General features: G+C 35.2%; 2 protein-coding genes across 5 annotated transcripts; both read right to left on the bottom strand.

Moving 5' to 3' along the window:
* Positions 1-7,028: 7,028 nt before the first annotated feature.
* On the bottom strand, positions 7,029-8,579 carry LOC107414582 (GCN5-related N-acetyltransferase 10, chloroplastic). Of its 2 annotated transcripts, none has more exons than XM_016022720.4 (4): positions 8,063-8,576; positions 7,915-7,967; positions 7,654-7,827; positions 7,029-7,536 (listed from the first exon to the last, which is right to left on the bottom strand). In XM_016022720.4, exons 1-4 carry the CDS (start codon positions 8,453-8,455, stop codon positions 7,311-7,313), a joined length of 846 nt encoding a protein of 281 aa, XP_015878206.1. In that variant the 5' UTR covers positions 8,456-8,576; the 3' UTR covers positions 7,029-7,310. The 2 variants fall into 2 exon arrangements, with proteins under 2 accessions (XP_015878206.1, XP_015878207.1); XM_016022721.4 differs by having other exon boundaries at positions 7,399-7,536; positions 7,634-7,827; positions 8,063-8,579.
* A 530-nt stretch (positions 8,580-9,109) lies between these two features.
* On the bottom strand, positions 9,110-18,066 carry LOC107414784 (uncharacterized). 3 transcript variants are annotated; one of them, XM_016022975.4, is made up of 6 exons: positions 17,777-18,066; positions 16,813-17,481; positions 12,706-13,666; positions 10,496-11,867; positions 10,297-10,380; positions 9,110-9,942 (listed from the first exon to the last, which is right to left on the bottom strand). In XM_016022975.4, exons 2-6 carry the CDS (start codon positions 17,477-17,479, stop codon positions 9,226-9,228), a joined length of 3,801 nt encoding a protein of 1,266 aa, XP_015878461.3. In that variant the 5' UTR covers positions 17,480-17,481; positions 17,777-18,066; the 3' UTR covers positions 9,110-9,225. The 3 variants fall into 3 exon arrangements, with proteins under 3 accessions (XP_015878461.3, XP_015878460.3, XP_024927923.3); XM_016022974.4 differs by having other exon boundaries at positions 16,813-18,066; XM_025072155.3 differs by lacking the exon at positions 17,777-18,066 and having other exon boundaries at positions 16,808-16,947.
* Positions 18,067-19,730: the final 1,664 nt, after the last annotated feature.

The raw sequence follows: 19,730 nt of genomic DNA, 5'->3' as shown, positions 1-19,730 counted from the left end.
AGCAATTAAACTTCCAAGTAGATTTTGCATTGACTACTGATGAGATGGCATTGAAAATGTAGTTTTAAAGTGGTGTCGCATCATTAACAAGCAAGAGTATAGCACATAAACGATTTCAGGTCTCATGCAATCTTAGATGGAGACAACCCACAAAAAAAAAAAAAAAGGAGGCTCTATATGACGCCCTGTTTTTTGATACATTTTATGAAATATATATATATATATATATATATGTATATATATATTAATTGAAGCAAGTCGGTAATTGTAATTTTGTTGGTTTTTGGGTTTTGTTTACCCTGTCTTTGCTTTTTCTTTTTTTCTTTTTTCAAAGGTTTTCGACGTTTGTCTCTGTCCTCGGTTCTCAGCAAACCAGCACAACATTCCCCTTCAAAATAAAAAAATAAAAAAATAAAAAATAATGAAACAAAATATCTCGAGGACGTTGACGTTGCTAGTGTTTGTTAATTGCCAAGATCTTTTACGGGTATAAGTTTGCGTGAAGACAAAAAATATCTTTCGAAAGATACGAATTTGAAAAGTCCATCCAAATTACTGTGACATAATTACCCCTTTCTTTATTAAAGAGGAAAAAATAAATAAAAAAGAAGATGATAGCGGGGGAGAGAGAGAGAATATTATATGGGAAAAAAAAGGGAAAAAAGGGTATTGAAGTCCTTTTAGAAGTTTCCTTTCCTAAAACAGATATCAACAAATCCTAATTTATCCCCCCCCCCCAAAAAAAAAAAAAAAAAAAAAAAAGAGAAAAAATCCTAAGCCGATTACATATCAATTTGCTAAAATCACAATAACACTAGAAAATGGGAAATAATTGACAGAGAGTCAGACACCCTGTGAATGTTGACCTCTTTTTTTGCTTTTCTCCTAAATGTACTAGAATTTTAAGTGCGTACAACTATATATGTATTTTTTATTTTTTAAATTCCAATTTATTTTCATCTTAAATAATCTGTAATTATTTAACATGCTGATTAACTTAATTAAAATGATAAGTAATAATAACTCAAACGGATAGACTAATTAAGTGTGAAAACCAAATAAAAAAAAAAAAATGTAAGTTGGAGTAAGCAGGTTGACCCTAGTACAACAAGTTTCCTAAAATCTAATAAAATACCAACTCCCCAAGCAAGCAGTTAACAGGTAGACTATATATCAGTCCGAACAAGGCGAGGAAAAGGAAAGAAAGGAGAGAGAGTGTCAAGCTAAGAACCTGAATTCTTCGGACTTTCCTGAAACCTAGCTATTATTATTTTCACTACTTGTTTTCTGTTACTTTGCTTCCTTTTTTTTTTTTTTTTTTATTCTTCTATATATACATTATGAGAGGATAGCTTGGGGTATTTCTATATTGATTCTTTTAAATAAATAAATAAATAAACAGCAAAACATCAACCAGTTTAAGTACCTAAAGATACGATGAAGACAGCGACTACAACGCAGATGATGTTGTTGAGTCAGGAAGATTTCAAGGGATTCAAGTTCAACACCGATCAGTCTGCAGGCATCGATGTTTTGGCCCAAGTCTGCTGCGTTGCTCTGGAGAAATTCAACCGATTGAAGCAACAGCAACAGCAGCAACACCACCAGAATATCAATAATCTAGGGTTTCCACAACAACCGCAACCACAATCGGAAAATCAAGAAAAGGCTTCTTCTTTGAAGAAGACGATCAAAATAGTAAGGAGAGAGAAAAAGGAAGCGGCTCATGATGATCATGATCATGATCAAGAATATCAAGAAACCTATTATCATAGTAATCACGGGCTAAACTTGAGGAAGACTACTTCAAAAAGATCAAGATACGACGACAACGAAGATGACGATTGGGAACACAATGTCGATCCCATGAAGAAGAAGAAGCAGAAGAATGATCCCAAAAGTCGTAGTCGACGAATCGTCAGAGGCTCGAACTTTGTACGGCCGGCTCCGATGGATCCTTACTTTGTCCCGGACCTGCCTGAAATATTCAGGAGAAGAATCGATGAGATGCAGGGAACGGGAATAACGTTGGTGATCCAAAAACAACTAACTGATACTGATTTGAGTCCGGATCACAATAGGTTGTCGATTCCCTTTGCACATGTCAAAGACTGGGATTTCTTGACAGAGATTGAGAAGGCTCGTCTAAGGGCACGAGGAATCATGGAGGTCCCACTGATTGAACCTGAACCGGTAATGAAGTTGACGAACATGAACCTGACTCAATGGGATATGGCCAAGCCTAGCGGGAAGAAGAGCTCCATGTATGTTCTGAGAACCGCCTGGAAACTTGTAGTGAAAGACAATCATCTGCTTCCATATGAAATCGCTCAGGTGTGGTCGTTCCGGGTTCAAGGTACACTTCACATGGCTCTTGTTGTCATCAGTAGGCGGCCACCACCGCCCGCTGTCGGAATGGCTAGTACTAGTGGAGGCAGCAGCAGTGGAGGTAGTGACGGCGCCGGAAGTAGTGGAAGTTCTGGCAGTGGGAACGGTACTGAGAGTGGAAGTGGCCAAATTGCTTCTCAATTTGAAAGCATTGAAGCCGCTTCTCCAGCTTAATTAATTAATTGACTTTAATTAAACTTAATTAATTAGAATATAAATACATATATGTATGTATCTATGTTTAGATACAGGTTGATCATTCATGATGTTTAATTGATGAATTTTGATTTTTGACTTAGATGAGTATATATATATATACATATAATATTCTTCAAGGCAAATATTGCTGAATTAATTGATCTAGTCTTTAATTAATTTGAGATCACAGTTATCATTAATTCTTAAATGTTTGTTAATTAATCTTGCATGATATGATGAGTACTGCTATCTATGTGTTTCATGATGTATGGTTTCCAAATTAATATTATGACTAACAATCTGATTTTCGAGTTGTGGAACCCAAACTTCTTGTTTCTGTTAGAATGTATGACATGCCATGGGTTAATTTATTTAAAAGTAAAAGTTCATTAATGTTCGTTAAATAATTTCCACATTAACCGAACAAGAACAAGAAATATAACTAAAACAAAATTAATAGGAATGAAGAATAAACAATAAAAAAATAAAAGAAGAAAAAACTAAAACTATAAACTGATGCAAAAAAATAAAAAAGATTAAAAAAATGAGGAATAAAAAAAGAAAACAAAGATTAAGAAAATTTATTGGAGATTGGCAATATTGAAAAACGAAGATTAGTGAAAAAATAAAGAAAAAGCTTCTTTTTTTTTTTTTTTTTTTTTTGGTTGATGAAAAAGCAAGGAAAATCATAAATCCTGAGCCCTTTGCTTACTAATTCTCTAAAATCATAACTACATTAAAGAACAAATGACAGATACAGACTGCATGTTAGCCACTTTCAAGAATTATAAGTACGCAATACTCTATATATATATATATATATATATATATATATAATTTTTTTTTTTCGTATTTTAATTTGACCCTAAAAAAATTTGGATAATTTATCTCTAACATGCTGATTAAATTAATTAGATGTTGTCCTCGCAAAAATATCAATAATAATAATAATAATCAGAATGATCAGTACTGAAATTTTGAGAGAGAGAAAGAGAGCGAGTCAGCAGTTTACCCCCTGTACAAGAAGTTTCCTAAAATTTAATAAAATCCCCAAGCAGAATATTTGTTAACGGTAAACTACTTATTAGTTCAAATAAGACAAGAAAAAGGAAGAGAGAGAGAAAAAAGAGAGAGAGGGAGAGAGAGAGTCACACTAAGTGGGTGTAGTGGCGCATTAATTAGAACCCGATTTCTTCGGAGTTTCCTAAACCTAGTGATTCTAATTATTTCCACTACTTGTTTTCTGTTGCTTTGCTTTTTTCCCTATATATATATATACACATTATCATAGGAGAGCTTATGGTATTCTATATTATTTCTTGAAAAAAAGCAGAAAATAGAAAAAATCTACAAGTTCTTGAAGCAATGATGAAGATGATGTTGTTGAGTAAGGAAGATTTCGAGGGATTCAAGTTCAACGCCGATCAGTCTGGCATTGATGTTTTGGCCCAAGTCTGCTGCGTTGCTCTTGAGAAATTCAACCGATTTAACCAGCAGCAGCGACACCACCAGAATATCACTAATCTAGGGTTTCAACAGCAACCACAACCACAATCGGCCGCAGTGGGAAATCAAGAAAAGGCTTTGTCGTCTTCCAAGAAGACAATCAAAATAGTAAGGAAAGAGAGAAAGGAAGTGGCTGATGATGATCTTCATCATGATCAAGAATGTCAAGAAACCCATCATCATCGTAATCACGGGCTAAACTTGAGGAAGACCACTTCTAAAAGATCAAGATACGGCGACAACGAAGATGACGATTGGGAACTCAATGTCGAACCCAAGAAGAAGAAGCAGAAGAATGATCTCAAAAGTCGTAGTCGAAGAATAGTAAGAAGCTCGAACTTTGTACCGCCCGCTCCGATGGATCCAGACTTTGTCCCGGACCTGCCCGAAATATTCAGGAGAAGAATCGATGAGATGCAGGGAACGGCAATAACGTTGGTGATGCAAAAACAACTTACTGATACGGATTTGAGTCCGGATCACAACCGCCTCATGATGCCTTTTACAAAGATCAAAGATTGGGATTTCTTGACGGAGAATGAGAAGGCGGATCTTAGGGCTGAAGGAATCATGGCTGTCCCACTGATCGAACCAGAACCGATAATGAAGTTGACGATCGTGAATATGAGGCAATGGGATATGGCCAAGCCTAGTGGAAAGGCGAGCTCATGTTATGTTCTGAGAACCACGTGGAAACTTGTAGTGAAAGACAACCATCTCCGTCCTCATGAAGTCGCCCAGGTGTGGTCGTTCCGGGTCCATGGTAGACTTCACATGGCTCTTGTTGTCATTAGTAGGCCACCGCCGCCACCTGTGGCTGTCGGAATGGCTAGCACGAGTGGCAGTGGCAGTGGCAGCCGCGGCAGGGGTAGTGACGGCGCTGAAAGTAGTGCAAGTACTGGTGGTGGGAACGGTACTGAGAGTGGAAGTGGCCAAATTACTTCTTAAGTTGGAGACATTGAAGCAGCTCCTGCAGCTTAATTAATTAATTGACCTTGATTAAAGTTAATTAATTAGTATATACATACATGTATATACTTTAATTCTTTGGATTTTAATTTTTTTTTTTTTTTTGGTCGTTTAATCTTTGACTTACATTGAGTAGGTGTATATTTACTTCTTCGTATATAAGACAAATATTCTGGGATTGATGATTTAGCAAAATCGTCTTTTTTATTAATGATCAATTCTTAAATATTGTTGGATATCTTCTTGCATATGATAATAATGTAGATATTATGGCAAAAATCTGAGTTGAAAATCTGTCTGTGACTTCATAATATAAGCTTAAAACTCCTTGATTTTGTTAGACGTACGTGCTTCTTCTCTTTTTGGATTGTTATTAGTCATATATGGGTATACATCTTTTGGAGATCCACTAACATAATAGAATTATTTAAAAGTTAAAAAATTCCGGATAATTAATATTTCGTTATTTCTTACACTATTCCAGTAACCGAACAAGAACAGGAATAATAATAATTACCATGGCAAAACTACAGCACATATAGTTGAACAACTACAGGTACACAATCTTATTATATACATGACAGGAAGTCTTCTTTTATCACGACAAATAGATTTATTTGTGATAATACAGGGTGACATACATCACTAAATAATAATAATAATTAAAGGCAAAAAATTAAGACAAAGGTAAAAATACAGAGTATCCAGTATCCACGATTTTGGATATCTGCAAAATTATCTAAGAATATATCAGCTTTTTTTTTTTTTCTTTTTCTTATTATTATTATTATTATTTTTTTGTTAATACAGTTTTTTTATATACATAATTAATACTTATAGTTAATTATATTTTTTAAATATTTGCAAATATATATTTAATAAGCTTGGTATCGCATAATTAAAGCAAGCCCATAATCATAATATTTTAGAAAAGCTTTGGTTTTCAATCTTTCACGGATCTAGCCAAACTGGGTTTTTTTCCTTTTTCCCTTTTTTTTTTTTTTTTTTTTTTTTTTTGTTTGGTAATTTCCAGCTCTCACCCGATGAATCCAACATTTCCAAACTTATCAAGAATAATAAAAATATTTCTCATCCCTCACCCAATAAACACAATATTTCCCATTTCAAAAATAATACAATAATAATAAACGAGATATCTCGAGGACTTTGACATTATTAATGATCAAGAATTAATTTATTTTTTTATGAACCAATATTAAGTTGATATTAAAAGCTAAAAGTGGAAGCAATGTCAGTACTAGTGCTATACTACTGAAGTTGCTGTAGTGGCCGATAATACTCTTGGATTTCAGTTGCAATTTAATTTAATTTAATTTTTTACTTGATAAGTGTATATATATATATATATATATTTTCGTAAATAAGTACAAATTTTTCCAGACAAAAAATATGTGGATTTGATTTCGTAGTCTTTAATTTGATATTACGGTATTAGTTATGATATAATTATTGGCTATTTTGCCAGATTAATGTTGTTGTTTATGATACAATTTCCTAGTTATGATGTTTGCTTCCCTTTCTTCTTTCTTTTGTTGTCACTGCTACGTTATTCTACATATTACTATTTTCAGGTTCTGAAGATGGCGAAAAATTTTGCAATCTTATTTTTATTTTAGTTTTTGCTAAGAAAAAAGATATTGTAATTAATGCATTATTTTAAAATATTGTCAACTATGAGAATGCCTTACTTGGCAGATATCTGCTTCTTGTTCACGTACATTCTGGTATTAGTCTTGGGTGATTAGAATAATATATATATATATATATAGCTAGTATACCATATATGATTTTTCTACTGATGGAAATCAACATCACAAAGAGACAAAGGTTTACGTTACAATACTTATTAACTAATTTTCAATCAATTCGTCCAAGTCCCATAAGATAATGGTATTTAAATAAAAAATGATAAACAGTATGAAATAAGAAGTGACAAAAACTCTTCCTGCCGTTAGAAACAATTCTTTCTGAATTATGCATTATTTAGTTTAGTATCAAAAACAAGTTGTAAACAAAATCTCAACGAAGAGAAAATATTAAACTCAAAAAGTATAATAGAAGAATGTTATTTCCTGTATTGGATCAATGACTGTAGTTGCTGCCATAGACACAAAATAGAATTGTGTATAGCTTCAAATTTGTCGTTCCCAAATAACTTCGTAGTATTCCCTCTCCTCTCCACAGCATCACTCTGTTTATTACCCAAAACAGGACATAAAGAAACCAAATTATGTACGTGGATTGAAGTGTTTGATCATAAGAACTCGACGCTTTCTTCCAATCCAAGTAGTCATCCATGGAGGATCACCAGAGACCACTCTGTATCCAGCATTTGAGTACAATTTACGAGCACCCAAATCATCTTCATAAGCCCTGAGGACTAGATATTCGAAACCCCATAGAGCTGAAAGCACATCACAAGCTTTTAGCAAAACGGTTGCTATTTTCTTCCTCCTGTTCATTGAAAATCCACAATCATTTTTCAAAACTAACCAGAGCCCAGTAGAAAAAAATCAAGGACTTGTATTGAAAATGGAAATTAATTCGATACCCATTAGAATGAAGTAAAACCTGAAATTGTTCAAAACTGCAATACCGGACACGTAAAGGTATTCCTCTGCATCTGATGGAAGAAGCTCAAGTACATTTTGGTCTCTCAACACTGTGACATCCACAACTCCCACAATTTCTTGTTCTAAGTTGGAATCCTCCTCTGAATTTGGCTCAGCAACCAAACAAGCATACCTATTTGTGTAAAATCCCAATTATATCTTTAATTTACTGTACAAATTTAGTCTTAAAGGTAAGGACCATTTTGATCCAATTCTGTACCTGTTGGGGGGTGAGTTTCTAAGTTTATACAGAAGCGCAGAGAGCACTTCAGCCTGTATACATATATTTCCATGAATCAAACGCAAAAACAGAATCGTCAACAAAATGGAAAACCATAAGTGGAAAATGAGATTGTACAAAACAGAACCTGAAAGAACTGGAAGAAAAAATCGTCAAAGAAAGGCGCAGGTTCATGGAAAGCTTCAGCTTGAACTTGAGCTGCTTTCCTCATCTCTTCTCCCTTGAAAGCCAACCTCCTTACCTTCCAACCATACTCATTCACCAAATACCCAAGTTGATCTGCCATTCCATTAATGGCGGATACTCTTCCATTCCCCACCGAACCCACTTCCTCTGCTGATGAAGTTGAGCTACTACAGCATTGCACCAGGGAATTTCTGTCTCTCTCAAAGTACTCAAAATATCCTTTGCCATTGATCAAATTACTGCCCGTAGCTTGTTTAACGAGTTTATATCCAGATGAAGGGGCTGTATGGAGTGTTCTTGATATGCTGAGGTAGCTTGATAGAAAATGAGCCATATTACGTTCAGCATTTGATATAGTTATTACCGAGGAAATCTTTTACATGTTCCTCAGCTGTTTCTTGTGCTATCCATTTTTAATTTTGTGTAGTTTGTTTATGGGAGAATTATGATGGAAATTTGAGAGGGAGAGATAAGGTATGAAAAATTTTTGTGGTCAAAACTTCTTGTTCGTTATGGGCCAGAAACGGAAGATGCCAAGTGGAGAAGTCTCATCCAACCACGTGGCTTAAGCATGAGCTCGCATGACACTTCACTGGTACTTCCGCCGGGTCGGTACCAGTAGTAGTTGTCATGTTATCATATTACCTTTAAAAGAAAAATAACTTAAAAAGGACAAATATTTTACCCCAAAAAAATTTTAAAAATTTAAAAGGAAAAATATTGATTTACATTTGCATTTTATTTTTATATTTAAGAAACAATTTTTTTTCTTAAACTTTAAATTCAGACAAATATTTATTTTCTTTCAAATTTTACTGTAATTAAATCCTTACTACAATACAGGTTCTGTAGAGTTTTTTCCTATTTAGATAAAATAAATTGGCATCATTTTACCTTGGACGTGTTAAAATCATGTGGCAAGAAATCCTCAAGGCAAATTAATCATCTCCATTTTATTTAAATGGAGATGATCAAGACTCATAGCAAGGGAAGCAAAGAGCATATTCTAATTTTATTTCCTTTCTGAACGGGAGGGGCAACAGAATATGGAGCAAATAAACTTACCAAAAACACAATAAGTAAAACACGGATATAGAAATTGTCTCAATGTGTACTTTCAGGAGAATGATGTATCCGACTTAAAATTATCGACTCAGACTCTTTTGACCCAGAAATCAATGCCTCACAACCCTTGGGAGAACCATCTGGAATACATAATGGACCATTCGTTGCATCACCAAAAGCCACACCACCTTCCTCAGTTTCAAAATCGCCACCGGTATTATCGCTAATTCCTTTCAAATTATCACCAATAGCGGATTGAGTAGTGGTGACAGTGCGTGAAGTAATTTCAACCGATGAGAAGCCATCCACATCAGCTTCCTTCGATTCCACCTGCTGCTGCGGCTGCTTCTCAGAAGATATCACCTCCATTTTCACACCACTGGAAATCGGTTCTGGTTCACCTAGGTTGTCTTGATTATTATCTAGATTTGGCCGTTCCAACTTCGAAGAAGGGCTAATGTGAATATGCAACTCCTCCCTGGGACTTGAAACCCGCTCTGCTGATTTGTCCTCGGCAACATCGGAAGATGGATCTGCGTCTGCTTCTACAATTTTTGAATCTAAATTTGAAATTGGAGCATCCAACATTTCTGCATCTGGTGTTGGGATTGGATCCTCTACTCCTGGGACATCACAATGGACCTGCTCTTCTCCATTCTCCTGATTGGATGCTGAGATAAAATCCAGTGTTCCTCCAGTCACAAATGCTTTCCCACTGGCATCCACCATCTGCTTCTTGTAAAGATCCATTGCCCTCTGCAAGTAAAGAAAAAAAGGAGTCAACCATGGGCTATAGTAAGAATTCATACAGTTTTTCTGACTCTTTCTGGAAATTAGAACTCAGTTTTCCCACCAAGGCACAGGGTATATTCCCTGTCCATGCGACGAATTCTTTTGCCTATTAAATTTGCATGTATATAGGATTCCCTTTCTTCAACTAACAACTCGAATGGCTGAAACCCCACCCATTTGTAAGCTATTTTGAACTGATAACATGACGGGTATTCCAACAACTACTTCTGAGTCATGCACATGCAAGTTCTTTACAAACCAACAACGACTAAAATGCATCAATATAAATTTGTTTAAATCATCCATTACATAAGTTACCTGAAACACAGAATCCTTTATAGGAGGAAAATGTGATGCGATCAACAATGCATTAGAAGATTTCAGTCCAGCCCCTGAACCATCCTGTGACATAAGAAAAGAGGACAGACGGGGGCAAGATACAAAAACATTTAGTAACTCTGGAATAAGATCAACCAAAACAAAGCAAGGAAACAAAGTTTATGCAAGAAATCACTACCTCCAAAATAATATAATCTGTAGTATCTTCATCAACAGCTGTACTCTGATCAATATCAAGTAAGCTCAAACACTGTTCATACACTTCTCCGTTTGCAAGTTCTGCTGAAATGTCAAGCTTCGAAAGATAATGACGGCTTAAACGGGAAACATCATTGGTTGGAGATGTAGCAGGATCAAGTGTCTTCTCATGGATAACTTTAGGCTTAGAATCTTCTGCAGGAGATGTCACAGTGGACCTCACTTCAGCAAGTTTTGCATTAACCCCATTGTCATGATTATCTTCATGATTAAACATCTGACCAGCCTGCCCAGACTCTTCATCCGCCGAAGCCTGCAATTGATGGTCATCTTTATGGGATGGAGAAGACACATCCCGTTTTGCATCACCATTTTGGCCTTTCCACATGTCAGCATTGGATTCCCATCCTCGACCATTCATTGGGTGCCTGCTCTGGTCCCATTCAGATGCTCCGTACATAGGATGCTCATCCCGAAAGGCACCATTATTTCCATCCCATGCATGCAAGTGAGAAGGGCCTGAACCATCCATCATATTCTGCCACCCAAGAGGCCGTAAGTGACCAGAAAACCTCTCAGCATCAGGGATATGATAAGGCATCCCGGCGTGATTCATTTCCATGGAGGGTCTTACACCAAACAATGGAGCAGGAAATTGTGGCATCATTCCTTGGAAACCTCCATGAGGTGGCCCATGTTGGAAAGGAATGAAGCCATTTGGTACTGGTGAAGTCCAGTTTGGAACACCCCTCCAAGCATTATTATGGCCTCTTCCCACATTGGGATCACTACTCCTCCTATATCGCGCACTGGAGTTAACCCGACCATCATCTTCCAATGAACCTATAAATGAAGGGCTGTCAACTCCAGCCCTGAAAGCAGGATTTGGAGAAACCAAAGATGAGTTGGCCTGACTAGTTCGAATGTAAAAGGATGAATCAGCTGGAGAGGACTCATCCACTAAAGGCTTTTCCAAAGGCAAATCTCGATTCAGTCTATCTTCATTAGCACAGAAATCTCTATTGTCAATAGAAGCACTGTTTCTACGTCCTGTCTCTTCAATATCAAGGCTCCGCCTCACACCAGATCGATTCATGTACCTACGGTCAATGCTTGAAGATGAAGGTGATCTCTCCACCAAGCCCAAGGGTGAAGCCTTAGAACTTGAAGACCTTTCATTTGACAGCTCCCCAATTTGGCCATCATCTATTTTATTGGGTTTCTCTACTGACCTGTACTTTGCACCTCTTTCTGATGCTCCAGAAAAACCAGATATATCCCTTGACGGAACTGCTTTGGACCTCTGCTCAGTAATAGAATCCTTATATTTTGAATCTTCAGGATTTAGATGCCTGAAATGACGGCAAAATGACTACAAGTTACTATGGAACTAGTTCTTCAAAGAAGAATAAGGATTGCACATGCTCATCTAGAATGTTATACACAAATTTCAACTACATCAACTCAGATTCATATGTGACATCTTCAAATATTTGGCAAGATTACCAAGTGAATTATTGATACATCACAAGTAGAATTAGGAATCATACAGTTAAAAATTAAATTCCATTTCTACAACATTGTTGATGTTAATATTTTATGGTCATTATCAATCAAAAGTCTAATTTTTACTCCATTGGAGGGTGAGGGAAACAAATATTTAATGCTCACAATATCAAACCCCAGTTTAGGTATCAAGTACGAAATGTGTAGGTGTATGATTGCATGTATTCAAACAAAGAGAAAATTGGTGACAAAATAACACATGGTATGGCAGTAAAACCACCGTAAAGGCCAATAGTGTCTCTACAAAGAGGACAAAAAGTGAAAGATAAACAATTGCATGTTGACGGAAAATTATACTGGTCACTCTCACAAAAATACTTGTTTGAAGAGAACTGCCAAAAAAATATCCATTGAGTCAAACAGAGAGACATAGGGACCTCTCCAAAAATGCTATGCAAGGATACAATATTTGCTAATATGTAACTATGAATAAAATAATTATATATTTTGCATGTTAAAGTTGAGAAATATTATGACAGCTAAGTATGAGGTAATATTTGAAAATACGTGATACTTGATGAGTAAGAAACTTGACATTAAGTTCAAAATACAGCATTGAATAGAATGATGATCACAAAACTTGATAGTATGACACGCCAAAATGCGAGAAACAGAAGAAATTACCTGTACTCATCTACACCAACATGGGAACTAGAGCTTGGGGACATTCTCCTTTTGTTGCTACTCACAGGAGTATCTACATAAGCTTGTCGTGAATGAGATCTTCCCTTACTAATATCTGCCTCAATTCTATCACCACTTAAAGACTTCTTTTCAAGATCAGAATAACGAGCTTTGACAGCTCTAGATTGACTATCATTTAGATCATCATGACCATCTGGAGACCTTCTCTTTCCCCTGCTGCTATCTTTGTATCTGGCAGCACGGTCATCAAGAAGAGAGCCATAGTCCCGATCAAAATCATGATCATGTTCACGGTCGCGATCACGATCTCGATCTCGATTACGCTCTCGATCATGTTCACGATTACGGTCATGATCCTCATCACGCTCGCGTTCATGATCCCAATCCCAATCATGATCACGGTCATGGTCATGGTCATGACCACGATCATAATCACGGTCGCGTTCACGGACGCGATCGCGTTCATGTTCACGGTCATGGTGGCGATTACGGTCACGATCTCGATCCCTAACGAGGTCTAAGTCACGATTTCGATCACGATCACGGTCACCTTCTCCTTTGCGCTCACCATCTAGGAGCTTAGATTTCTTCTGTTGGATTTCTGCAGTAGTGTCATTCTCATCCCTTGAATGCCTATCATCAGACCTGCCGCTAGGATAATCTTTTGAGAAGTGCTCATCTCTTTGCTTCTCCTCTCGGTGCTTATCCCTATCTATATCTTCTCGATGCTTCTCTTTGTACCTTTCATCCTTGCGTTTCTCATCTTTCTGTTTTCCATCCTTTGCAGAATCATCCCTAGAAGACAATCTTCTACTACTAATTTCTCCTGTATCATCTTGATGCTTACCCACATCAACAGAACCATCTCTCCTTTTTCTCATCCGTCTTTCAAGCTGGTTATCTGGTTCGGGACTTCCCAACTCAACATGAACACCCAAATCTGCAATACCACATGAATAGTGATGTAAAACTGGAGTATAAACAAGGGAAGGTTAGAGCAGGTAACATATTAAACAGAAACAAGGTCCACAAATCTTACATAAAAAGGTTATCATGTCAGTAAAATTTTCTAAATGAAAATTCTATTCCTGTCTCCTTGATCAAAATTGGATATGTCTAGCTACATTTATTTACATCTTATCAAGGAATTCATATAACTTCCCAACCACTACATACTTCTGATTCCACTTCTAAATACAATATGCAGTGCCTTTTGACCAAACTTACAAGATCCAGAATATACCATTAACTTTCACACTCCTGCATAAAAAATAAGACAATTGACTGACAACACAGTAATGTATAGTGCTGTTACAGCAAAAATCGATTTAGCAATCACCCAACTTTCATTAAAACTGGGTGGCTTCAAGCCAACTTAGGGGAAGAGCTCAATGCTAAAAATTGAAAATCACAGTTCTATAACATCAGTACAAGACAACAGGGAAAATCAGATGTACAAACTTCTTCAAGATACTATTGGAAATAAATTAAGAACGTTATTTAGGGGGGAAAAACCACCATTGAGGCTGACACTAAAGAAGAAAGGCATTTACACACATGTTTAAATAAATCGTCAGCATAACTCCAACGAAAATATAAAATTACTAAATCCAGTCATGCCACATATATAACTGAGTAAGAAAATGAAAAAAAATAAAATAAAATAAAAAATTCAAATGAAAAGAAATGAAATCCAAGGAAGATAATAGGACTCAGATAAATCAAAAAATATGAAGATTCAATGGGGCAAACACTGCAATCATAAATCCATTGGCATATCCAATAGCATCTGTTGACTTTGCATCTAGAATGAATTTGCCACATCAACCAACGTGAAGTAAAACCATATAGCCTCGAGTAGCCAAGTAACAAGTAATAAATTAGGAGTGCAGTGGGTCCTACAGTAAAGACAGACTTAACATTGTTACATATAAATTATCACATAAAGATAGCTATTCTAGAAAATTGATTCTTACCTTTATGCATTTAAGTTACATCTAAATGAAAAAATTCAACTATGACATTACATATAATAATTTATAGTATATTTATTCTACAAAATTCTCTCTAACAAGCAGTTCTCATGAGCATGGTGTTTACGTGCATCTATCACAAATAGACACTTTCATATGTCTCTTAATAGTAGAATACTTAATATCACCATCAAAACCTAACTTAGGTTTTACCTTAAATTTCCTACTTCTACCTCCAGAAAATATCCTCCTTACTTCATATGCCTGTTGTTCCCAATTCCAAAGTCGCACAGAAAACATTCATGTAACTTTTTCAATAGCGTACCATGCCAAACAATTAAAGATCCCATAAGACTCAATGGTACTCTCCAAAACAACAACAAAATTACCTTATGCAGATTTCTTTAAGTACTGTGAAACAATTTATATGCACAGAGGACAAGATGACGCCCAAGGACATGGGAACAGACATTAAAAGACTTAATCAAACTAGTGAAGAGTGTTGTTCCTTCAAAAGTCCAATCAATACCCAAGTTGGACTTAATTAAGTTTGACAGAATAATTCACAGCTTTTCCAAAAAGCACGCAGATGATAAGATTCAAACTAAAAATTCTTGTAATTTACTTTCTTAGTAAGAGCTTAATAAAAATAAAATAAATAAAATAAAATAAAATAAACTTCTCAAACAAGCAGATCTCTTCATAGCTATTTGTTTCAGTCTGGGCATAAGACACCAGGTTTCATCACTCTTTTTATCTCCATTTCGCAGAGGGCCTTAAATCTCAACAAAATATTTAATAACCAAGAAAATTTTACTTTAAGCACAAATTTGAAATTTCCAGACTTACGGGTGCTCTTCGAATTGATAAAAACGGTTTTAAAAGGTTTAAAAAATCCTTTTAGAATTTGTGAAAAGACTAAAGGCTTCTTAGGAAATACTTTTGTAGAAGACTCATGTCTCACAGGAGCCTTCCCAACTGGACCTTAATTAAAGGCTCAGAAACAGATGTTTGATTAGCACTTTAAAATAGAGGGTAGAAAATATGTAAGTATACAAATTAATTGAATTCAACTGGTATGCAAATCACACTCCAAAATATAGAAGAATAATGACACAAAATAAGACTTCTTCGATACCTTCCTGAGTAATAGATAAACTGCTTAAAATTAATATTCCTACAGAAAACCAAGTTTCATCTGCAGCACTATAGTTTGACTAAGAAGTCAAATTGGGGAGCAAATAACTTATTTGAGGTTACTAAAAGCATACTGGCTATTCTTTGCTAACACTGCCAGCCATATTTTTCACCAACTATTAATCTGTACAGGTCTCAAATTTCTGCCTAAATTACTTCCATCACCAATAGACAGATATTAACAAAACATATTCATTAAAATGCAAAAAGAATTTACGACCCATATTTGTTTGTACTTTGTACAAAAGACATTATGTACTACAGATAATTCATACTCTTACACGATTTATGCTTCCAAATAGGTGTTAGGGCCATAATTCCATCTTAAGGAACCTAAAATATTATTGGTCAAACTATCTGCACTCCTTATTTAACATACAAAGGTAAAAAGCAGTTGTATGTCAATTTTACAAAAGAAAAGGAAAATGAATCACAACTATTACACCTGGAAACTAATGATCAAGGTACCTCGTTGGACATTCAAATATCAAAGAAAAAAAATATATCATGGGCCAGTTAAAAGTAGTTTAAGCAATTAAGCAACCACAATTAATCCATAGAATACAGTAAGCACCACATCAGCATATTAACGACTTGGTTTATCTTCCATAAATTGATCATATCTGAAAATGCTTCAATCTATAGGTAGTATTATATTCAAATAAAAACTATAACATAATGAATAAGAAGACTACCGCTTTCCTAGAAAAATCAAATTCCTTTCTTTAACAATCACTTATCAACCCATAAGATTCTTACTTTCAAGTTCTGGTACGAGAATACATCCTAAGCATTCCTAATACTCCTAAGACTCAAAAAAATAAATAAATGGTAATTGTAAACTACTAACACTGTCGTTACCCAACGGAAATTACAAACAATATAGATCAATCAATAAACCATTCAGTTACCTTACCAGTATTTTCAAGGACTTGCTTCACCGAACGATGTTCATCACCGCCAATCAGTCTCTCACTTCTCCCTTCCTTGCCTTTCTTTTCCCTCTCCCTCTCCCTCTCCCTCTCCCTCTCCCTCTCCCTCTCCCTTTCCCTTTCCCTTTCCTTCTCTCTGTCCCTCTCCAACCCACTACTCTCCCTACCCTCCTTTCGGCTTGAATCCCTGTCTTTATGCCTTCCCTCTCCCTTCCCACTACCACTACTCTTCTTCACCTCCTCACCCTCTTCGTACATTCCCACACTTCCATCTCTCCGCCTACTTTTTGAATCACTTGATACCTTCAACGTCTTCTTCGAGCCCTCTCCGCTGCCTCGGTAATCATCCTCGCCGCCATTCCATCTATCACTTGCTCTGTCATCAAGCTTATCCTTGCGCCGCTTGGACGAAGAACTATAATCCTCTAAATAGTCCCCATTTCCTGAGCCACCACCGTACAAGTCCTTCCCTTCCTTAGAATCAAGCTTCCGCTTGTCACTGGAGCCCGAATCCTTCGAAACCCTAACTCCACCACTACTATCTTCCTTGCTCTTCCGATCCTTCAAGCTTGAATCCTTCTCGGAGTCCGAGTACTCTCGCGCCTCCCTCGAACTATGCTTGCTCGATTTGTGTCGTGAACTCCTCGGCATCACTGCGAAAACACTCCAAAAACCCTAATGAATCCTCCAAAAATTTCAAAATGGAACCCTCAATTTTTTAAATTATCCAACGAAAGAAGAGGTGAGCGCCAAAATACAAAAAATCGAAAACCCTAATTTCTCCAGCCGAGTGATATAGTGCACGTATCGAATAATGAAACCCTAAATTCGAGAGAGAAACTCAATACTTTCTACAATGGAAAACCCTAAGTTTGAGCCTGAAAGAACGGCGACAAAACCTAACCGGAGAAGTTACAGTGCCAGTGGCCGGAATCGGAGAAAACCTACCGTTAGGTTGGAGGCGGGTGGATGAGGTTGGGATCGAAGATGCAAACAATTACAGGAGAGCCAAAGAGAGATTTGGGGTCGGTTGGGGACAAATGTGGAATATTACCATTTGATGTCGTAGAAAGAGAGAGCGCACAAGGACGAAGCTTTTTGGTGTGTTTTTGCTAATCGGAAAGTTAATGAGACTCGGAGACGACTTGGGGGATACAATTGTGTTTCTGACGATTTTGCCTCTGATATTTTGTTATTACTACAAATGGTGCCATTGTGGATTGTGTTTAGACGAACGATAATGATCCCCGATTGGATCACGTTGCAAAGTCAATCAGAATGTGACACGTTGGAACAAAAAAGTCATTTTAACGGGGGAAAGAACTCGGGTATTGCAGAAACCATTTTTCAGATTTCGAATTTGAAGTTCGATTCCTACTTATAAAAAAGAAAAGAAAAAAAGAAACAAAAATAAATAAATAAATAAAGAGTAAATTTTTTGTTTTTGAAAATAAAAAATCATTCTCAAATCAGTTTTTAAAAATTATTTTCAAAAAATAAATAAAAATTAAAAATAAAATAAAAAATTATAATTTTTAAAAAAATTAAAAATACATTGGTTCATTATATTTAGCATTTGAATATTAATAAAGAAGAAGAAGAATAACAATTTAACTCATATAATCCCAAACCGTACATCAACCCTAAAAGTATATTTTTGATTTTTAAAAAATTATTTTTAAATATAATTGATCAAATATTTATTGTTTTTATAAAATTATTTTTATTCTATATTGAAAATAAAAAATAGAAAATATGATAAAAAAAAAATTTAATTTTTCTTTCTCATTTATGTTTATTCTAAATATCCTTTTTTTTGCAATATTGTCTTAGCATATTAAAATGTTCTACCACATCGAAAAAACGAAAAGATTAAAATCTTTTTTTATTTTAAATAATGATTAAAATGTTAAACATTTAATCCAATTCACCAAAAAAAAAATTTGCGTGTAATAAACAAAATAAAAATGAAATAAGAGTACGTGGAAGTGTCAGAACCAAACAGATCTAAAAAGGGCCTCGGTTGCGTGATTTCATGCCACACCATGGATCGGGCCATAGCTTGTATTGTTATTATTTTTGGCCTGCTTTTAAGGGGCAGGCAAGCGTTAATGGTATAGAAGGAGAAAATTCTACATGCTACCTAACAAAAACAGCTTTCTCAAAGTTTCAGCCAAAAAAAAAAAAAAAAAAAAAGAGCTTTCTCAAAGGATTTTTTATTTGTATCATTATTTAAAAATAAATAAATAACTAATCTTTAACAAAGACTTTAAATTCATTTTTATTTTATTTTTTTAACATAAAAGAGTGGTTTGCTTTTTCACATATAAATAGTCAAATTTACTATCCATTTGTATTTTATATTATCTTTTCTTTAGTATTGTATAAGTTTCAACACCACTAAAATAATTTTTTGTTTATAAAAAAATATGTTTAGTATTTTATTTCATAATAAAATAGTTAATACTTATAGATTACATCAAAATAAAAGAGTATAATAAAAGGTTTTATTGATAAAATTTTACTTTTTATCTTTAAAAATGCTATCTTATCCGAAAAATATACTCCCATTAAGATCCTCACTAACTAACAATAATATACCCAACTTTTCCCACATACACAATAATAATAATAATAATAAATAATTAAATTAAAAACCACCAAGAAGATTTAGTAAAGAGTGTTTTTTATTATTATTATTATTAATATAGAAAGTGTTCCATGTATAGGTTCATTTTGGAAATGTGTAAAATATATATATATGCATATCCCTTTATTAATATAAGACAAAAGTCGCTTGAGGGATGAAAATTTAACCTGAATTACCCTATATTCCTAGTAGGATGGGAATTCTTCGATTAATCAAAATAGTGGGATGGGGACGGGGTTAACTTCATTACTC

The sequence above is a fragment of the Ziziphus jujuba genome, chromosome 8 (assembly GCF_031755915.1).
Source record: "Ziziphus jujuba cultivar Dongzao chromosome 8, ASM3175591v1".
NCBI lineage: Eukaryota > Viridiplantae > Streptophyta > Magnoliopsida > Rosales > Rhamnaceae > Ziziphus > Ziziphus jujuba.
The sequence above is the reverse complement of the archived record's forward strand: the minus strand, read 5'-3'. Positions and strand labels throughout refer to the sequence as shown.